We start from the raw sequence: 7,446 nt of genomic DNA, 5'->3' as shown, positions 1-7,446 counted from the left end.
TATGGATGTGGCTGATGGACTGGGTCCTGCGAATTGACTCGCACCAACTCTATTGGAAACCTTTGTCAGATTGAACTACTTAATGAACTCAGAAAGAGCTTTCTGTCCACATCCATGAAAGTAGTAGCCAACACTTAAAGGGGTTTTCTACTACTCGGACATCTCCTTCTCCATATATATATTTTTGCCCTCAGTAAAATAATAACACCTATACTCCCCTCCAGTGTTCCAGCCATGTCGGCATTGGCTCTCCTTGGAATCACGTGACATTGTTATGTCAAGTGATCCCTGCTGCCAATCAGCGCTGGCTTCACTCTTCCTGCCTCCAGTTATAGCACATACCTGTACATCCGGAGGAAGTAAGACCAGCAACATCTCTCACTTCCTCTGGATGTATGCAAGTTGGCCAAAGGCGGGGAGAGTAAAGTCAGCACTGATTGCCCCTAGGAATCATGAGACATAATGTCATGCTGTCACGTAAGGTGTGGGAAAGACTAAGTGCAACACAAAGGGAAAAGGGGAAAGGGAACCCAGACTAGGGAAAGTGGGGAGTGGAGAACTCCTAGGCTGATCTAGTGTCACCCTGTCTCCACTAATGTCCCTTTATTGGTTCTTCACCAATCGCCGCACGCGTACCTCAGCCTGTCTATCCCTGGCATTAGGCTCAGGCTAGGGAACAGAAAGGATGAGCACTAGTTGATCCCCACTGAACACTAAAGACAACAATGGGGGACAAACAAGGGAAAATCGCTTAGCTTTACTCGACTCCAGACAAATGCGCACACGTTCTCTAGCACCAGAGAGGAAGAAGTACTGCTCTTGCTCAAGCCTTCACAAGGGGCAATGAATATCGCTGGCACCTCCCTCTGGCTCACAACAGGTATTTATACATCCAGGCCAGGGTGTTAATTAGCCAGAGGAAGCTAGCCCCTGGGTCCTAGAGATACATATTCTAAGAAGTTGTCTGTAAGGCCAAATGAAGAGATCTCCTGCAACCAACTGCAGGATGACTGTCTGTCACTTCTGACACACCCATGACACATGCAATCCCCAGGAGAGCCAGTGCAGACACCGCTGGAATAGTGCTGGCACTGGAGGTGAGTATAGGTGTTATTATTTTACTGGGACACACACATATGGATTGAGAAGGTGTTGTCTGAGTAATGGAAAACCCCTTTAAGCCTCCATACACAATAGACTAAGCTAATAGTCTAAGGCAGGGGTCTCAAACTCAATTTACCTGGGGGCCGCTGGAGGTAGATTCTGGGTAAGGCTGGGCCGCATCAAGTTTTCCACAAAAAATGCGCTTACAAAATATCATTATTCAGATTCAAATGTCTTTATTAACAGTTCTTTAACATTTAACTTTTAGAACATGAATGGACATAAACTGTTTGAACATGGCTTTATCTGCCTACTTCTTGCTGCTAGAGATCTGACAGCGCTTACTCTTGCATAGCCGAGCCACATTTGGCGTAAGTGAGGAAGCAGTTGAGACCCTCAGCACAGCTTGAAGATGAGCATCAGTAATTCTAGACCTGTACTTTGACTTATTGAAGTTCAAGGTAGAGAAGAGCTTTTCGCACAAGTATGTGCTCCCAAATAGACACATGGTCTGCTTGAACATTCGGGAAAGCTCAGGGAAGCTGGGGGGCAATTCTCTTAAAAATTGCCCAAGTTTGTCTGCTTTTCCACTCACATCCCTAAACTTGGCTTTGAGTTCAGAGTTACACTGCAGGTCAATGAGCTCTATTTGAAACACTGGAGGGGCATCTTGCACATCAAAGGAGAAGGGGTCTGCAAAAATTTGAAATGTGGCTCTGTGTCTCTTGAAGTCTGCAAATCTATGATCAAATTCCTCCTGTAGCCTCAAAATGACATCCACATACGCCTCATGACTGAATAGTGTGCCTGAATCAATGAGTGACTTGCATGCTGGGAAATGGCAAAGGTTTGTTTGAGAAAGCTGGTCTTTCCACAATATAAGTTTTGTAGAGAACGCTCTCACGCTGTCATAGGCAGCACTGACAAGTTGCCCCTGGCCTTGTAACCTCTTATTCAGTACATTAAGCTCATGTGCGATATCAACCAAAAAAGCTAAGTCCATGAGCCATTTTAGATCACTTAGCAAAGGAACAGAAGCCCCATCTTTCTCCATAAAAGCTTTCACTTCCGCTCTCAACTCAAAAAATCTCTTCAATACGTTTCCCCTGCTGAGCCAACGCACCTCGGTAAAGTAGAGCACATCCCCATATTCTGACTCTATTTCCTCTAAAAAAGCACGAAACATTCTGTGTTTTAAGCCCCTGGATCTGATTTGGTTGATGCATTTCACAACGAAAGACATCACGTTGTCAAACTTCAGGCATTTGCTGCAAAGGGCCTGCTGATGGATAATGCAGTGCAGAGCAATGACCTCCTCTAAACCTTCCTCTTCCTTTTTTTTATTAACAAGTGCCACCAGTCCTTTTTTCCTCCCGATCATTGATGGCGCTCCATCAGTTGTTATTCCGACAAACTTCCTCCAAGGCAAACCAGCATTCTGAAAAGCATCACACAGCTGGTGAAATATCTCTTGGGCGGTGGTCTGGCCATGCATTGGAACTAGTGAGAGCAACTCCTCTGTGACTTCAAAATTGTCATCAACACCCCGGACATAGATTGCAAGCTGGGCAGTGTCGGTGATGTCTGTGGTCTCATCAAGAGCGACTGAGTATACACTGAAACATTTTATTTTCTCACACAGTTGATCATAAATGTCACTTGAAAGGTCAGAAATGCGCTCTGCCACGGTGTTGGAAGAAAGGCTGACGTTGCTAAACTGACCTTTCTTTTCTGGAGAGATAATACTTGCAGCCTGTAACATGCACTTTTTTATAAATTTCCCTTCTTTAAATGACTTTCCTGCTTTAGCAATCATCATACTAACTACGTAGCTGGCTTCGACTGCTGCATCATTCTCTTTGGTTGCTTTCTTAAAGAAATCTTGTTGCCTCAGCAGACATGTCTTAAGTTTAGCAACCTGGTTGGCTCTCTCATCTTCCTGGTACTTTGCATACTCCTCAGCATGTCTAGTTGTGTAATGACGCTTCAAATTGTATTCTTTGGGCACTGCAACTTTCTCTGTGCAAATAAGACAAGTTGGGATGCCCTTGTGCTCAATAAAGAAATATTGCTTTTCCCACTTTTCCTGAAATTGTCTGTGCTCATCAACCTCTCTCTTCACTGCAGGCTTTGAGCAAGACATATTTGGGGCTGCGTAGCAAAAACTTAGGCCTATGGTGCCTTGAGATACCCACTTCAGCACAAGGTGCTCTGGATGAGCGGAAATAGAGTTTCCCAGTCCCCCTAGCTGCCTAGCATGACCTTCGGCAACATTAAAGAGGACCTGATTTTTACTCACAGGAGTAGCCAAATACCTTTAGGGTGGGCACGCACCTGGTCTGGTTTATAAAAATAGCACTCCTCCACTCTGCTGTGCCCCCCTGTATATTTCTTGCCCTTTATGCTAATACTGAGCATCAAGGAGGAAGAGACGCCGGGGTTTCTCAATGGGCGTCTCCTTCTCCATGTGCCTCAATCCAATCACAGTGAGAGTCACAGCCAGGAAGAAAAAAAACTCCTTGTCTGTGACACTCTTTGATGTGATTGGATCACAACACAGCCAGGGAGAAGGAGACTCCCATTGAGAAACCCCTGCGTCTCCTCCTCCCATGCAGGGCCTCCAATGGCAGAACGTCCTGTCGCCTGACTGGGAAGAAGAAGAAAAAAAGTGGGGCGTGGAGAGCGTGACTGACAGGCTGGAGAGCCTGTCAGTCACGCTCTCCACGCCCCACTTTTTTTTTCTTCCAAGCCTGCACTAGATTGAAAACAAAAGAAGAAGCTGCTGTCATGGCGTCTCCCAGCGCAAGGGAAGCCCCGAGCTGGGAGACGTGTCTTCTCTATGAACGCGCCCTGTGCACCGAGGGGTCCCAAGCTCCTACCCCCCCCCCCCCCCCCCCCGGTACTTGCCTCTCCGTGTCCCTCCCATCGAAGAAGATGAAGTCGCCGCTCTGAACGCACTTGGTGCAGGTCAGCCTCCGGCGGTGTTACACAGCGGGCAGCGCTCCACCGCCACTTACTCCCCCTGGTGAGACGCCGAGGTACTGTACTTGGCGGTGGAGCGCTGCCCGCTGTGTAACACCGCCGGAGGCTGACCTGCACCAAGTGCGTTCAGAGCGGCGACTTCATCTTCTTCAAGTACCGGAGGGAAGGGGACTAAGGTGGCTAAGTGCTTTTCCAGGCGGGGGGCCGCAAAATATTGTCCCGCGGGCCGCAGTTGGCCCGCGGGCTGCGAGTTTGAGACCCCTGGTCTAAGGGGACATCCAGACTCTTCCCTGACAGATGAGGTCAGAGGAGGTAAAATTCAAACTGCCTGACCCTTAATGCCTGACCCTTTTGTTATTCAGGTGATAAGCTGCTGCCAGAGCCGTTTGGCAGTGATTTTCACAGTTCTCCCCTTTGAAAACACATGAACATTTAACCAAGCCAAACCTTCTCGTGTATGAGAGTTGGGAGAGGTAGTGGACGGCCGAACCAGCAATCAACTTTAGTTATTGTGTGTGGCCTCCTTAACTTGTGTGTGCAAGTCACAGATGACCACAGGTATTTAGACTCTTTGCAGTGTATGAGCAGCGCTGTAGAATTGGTGTCTGGATGCACCATTATGTATTTTACACTTTTTCAGAGAGTGAGGAATATTCTGTATGTAGTATGTGGTAATTGTCTGTATATCCTGTACTCCATGTGTGTATGTGTAAGTAGTAGCTGTGCATAATATAAATATATATGGTTTTATCTTATTTTCTTACCTTGTCCTCGACACGGTTCAATCTTGACCCAATTGTATTAGAGCCTCGATCTTTCACTTTATCTGGAAATAAATAAAAGTAAAAAAAAGTCATTTTTAAATTTACTATTAGAAATTAGCATTTTTTTGGGTCTACTGGCATTCAACCAAATTTGTGAAACTGTTTACGATTTACAGTTCAGAGAATATAACATGAGAAACGATTTACCTATTTTTCCACAAAGCGATGAAATATGGCATCCTTATTCTGGACAACCTCTTAAAAAAAGGCTTTCCCATTGTTACAAATGACGGCATGTTGCTTGGATTTGCCATCATATGGTGTCAGATTATTACCACTACTATTGTTAATTTCTCTAAAACATAGCATTTATTCCATTTCATAGTGGTAGGAAGTGGAATCTATCCAGAAAGAAACAGCGAGGGCTTCCCCAATGACTGGTCCAGTCTGTAAGAAAGGAAAAAAATCACTGGTGTAATCAAAAAGTATTTTTATTGAAGAGAAATTCCACCTAAAACTTGCAAACTGTCTCTTCCAGTGCCACCTATTAGAAGTAGCAATCCTAAAAGTCAATATCAACCTTTTAACAAGCCTTGCCACATGATTTAGGATAAATGGCAAACTAGAATCTCAATTTGCAGCCATGGTGTTTCGGGGTGTTGCCCCTCAGCAGTGCAAAGCATGAGATCTGATTTAGCTGTGTGAGAGACTTCAGAAGGAAAAACTTTACCCCTTAGATCCCAGTGAGGAGAGTGAAATGCCAGAGTAAGGAGGCTTATAAACCATGCAATGGCTCCCCGGGGAGCTTATGAGCCTCCTTACACTGGCATTTTTTAGACAAATTATCTTACTTTTCCTCTAAGGATTCAATTTTCTTCCTTTTTTCTATTACTTTATCACTGTTGATGACTCCCACTGATTTGCTATAGCAATGAGATGTGCACATATATACATATATACAGTTGAAACCAGAAGTTTACATACACTATATAAAAAGACACATATGCATGTTTTTCTCAATATCTGACATGAAATAAGTATAAACCTTTCCCGTTTTAGGTCAATTAGGATTACCATCATTTTTAATATTTGCCAAATGCCAGAATAATGAGAGAGATAATGTTTTAAGGCATTTTTATTACTTACTGCAAAGTCAAAAGTTTACATACACTAAGATTACTATGTATTTAAACAATTCTGGACTGCCCATATGATGATGCCATGTGTTTGGAAGCTTCTAATAGTTTTTTGGGCAACATCTGAGTTAATTAGAGACACACCTGTGGATGTATTTTAATGCACACCTGAAACACACTGCTTCTTTGTGTAGCATCATGGGAAAGTGTAAATAAATCAGCCAAGATATCAGGAAGAGAATTGTAGACTTGCACAAGTCTGGCTCATCCTTGGGTACAATTTCAAGATATCTGAAGGGGTCTCGTTCATCTGTACAAACAATTATATGCAAGTACAAACAAGATTGGAATGTCCAGCCATCATACCACTCAGGAAAGAGACGGGTTCTGTGTCCCAGAGATGAACGTGCTTTGGTCCGACATGTGCATATCAACCCCAGGACAAAAGCAAAAGACCTTGTGAAGAGGATGGCAGAAGCTAGTAAGATTGTCAGAGTGACAATTCACAGTGAAACGAGTACTGTATCAACATGGGCTGAAAGACCACTCTGCCAGGAAGAAGCCATTACTCCAAAAGAAACATAAAAAAGCCAGATTAATGTTTGCAAATGCACACAGGAACTAAGACCTTAATTTTTGGAGACATGTCCTGTGGTCTGATGAAACTAGAATTTAACTTTTTGTGCATAATGACCATCGTTAAGTTTAGAGGAAAAAGGGAGAAGCTTAGAAGCCTAAGAACACCATTCCAACTGTGAAACACGGGGTGGCAGCATCATGTTGTGGAGTTGCTTTGCTGCAAGAGGGACTTGGTGCACATCACAAAATAGATGGCTTCATGAGAAAAGAAGATTATGTGGCAATACTGAAGCAACATCTCAAGATATCAGCCAGGAAGTTAAAGCTTGAGCAGAAATAGGTCCTCCAAATGGACAATGACCCGAAGCATACTGCCAAAATGGTAACAAAGTGGCTTAACCCCTTCATGACAAAACCAATTTTTTTTAAATCTGACCAGTGTCACTTTATATAGTAATAACTCTGGAATGCTTCAACATATCCCATAGCTTTCGAGACTGTTTTTTGTGATGCATGATACTTTATAATAATGGTAAATTTAGGCTGATATGGTTTGCGTTTATTTATAAAAATATCAGAAACTTGGCAAAAATGTTTTAAAAATTGCACTTTTCAAACTTTGATTGATTATGCCTTTAATCCCAATAGTCATACCACACAAAAACAGTAATAAATAACATTTCCCTCATGTCTGCTTTACATCAGCACCATTTGTAAAATGTTGTTTTATTTTGTTAGCATTTTAGAAGATTTAAAAATGTAGCAGTTATTTTTCATTTTTTTCAAGGAAATTTACAAAACTTATTTTTATAGGGACCTGTTCAGTTTTGAAGTGACTTTGAGGCTGCGTGCCCACTGTGCGTTTTTCAAGCGTTTTTGCT

General features: G+C 43.4%; 1 protein-coding gene across 1 annotated transcript; it reads right to left on the bottom strand.

The window, feature by feature from the left end:
• Positions 1 to 1,414: 1,414 nt before the first annotated feature.
• On the bottom strand, positions 1,415 to 3,247 carry LOC141227835 (general transcription factor II-I repeat domain-containing protein 2A-like). Its single transcript, XM_073667264.1, has one exon. The coding sequence runs from the start codon at positions 3,245 to 3,247 to the stop codon at positions 1,415 to 1,417; it is 1,833 nt and encodes a 610-aa protein (XP_073523365.1).
• Positions 3,248 to 7,446: the final 4,199 nt, after the last annotated feature.

Source organism: Phyllobates terribilis, unplaced genomic scaffold (genome assembly GCF_046119375.1).
Source record: "Phyllobates terribilis strain yellow unplaced genomic scaffold, ASM4611937v1 Scaffold_420__1_contigs__length_1611072, whole genome shotgun sequence".
Taxonomy (NCBI): domain Eukaryota; kingdom Metazoa; phylum Chordata; class Amphibia; order Anura; family Dendrobatidae; genus Phyllobates; species Phyllobates terribilis.
The sequence above is the reverse complement of the archived record's forward strand: the minus strand, read 5'-3'. Positions and strand labels throughout refer to the sequence as shown.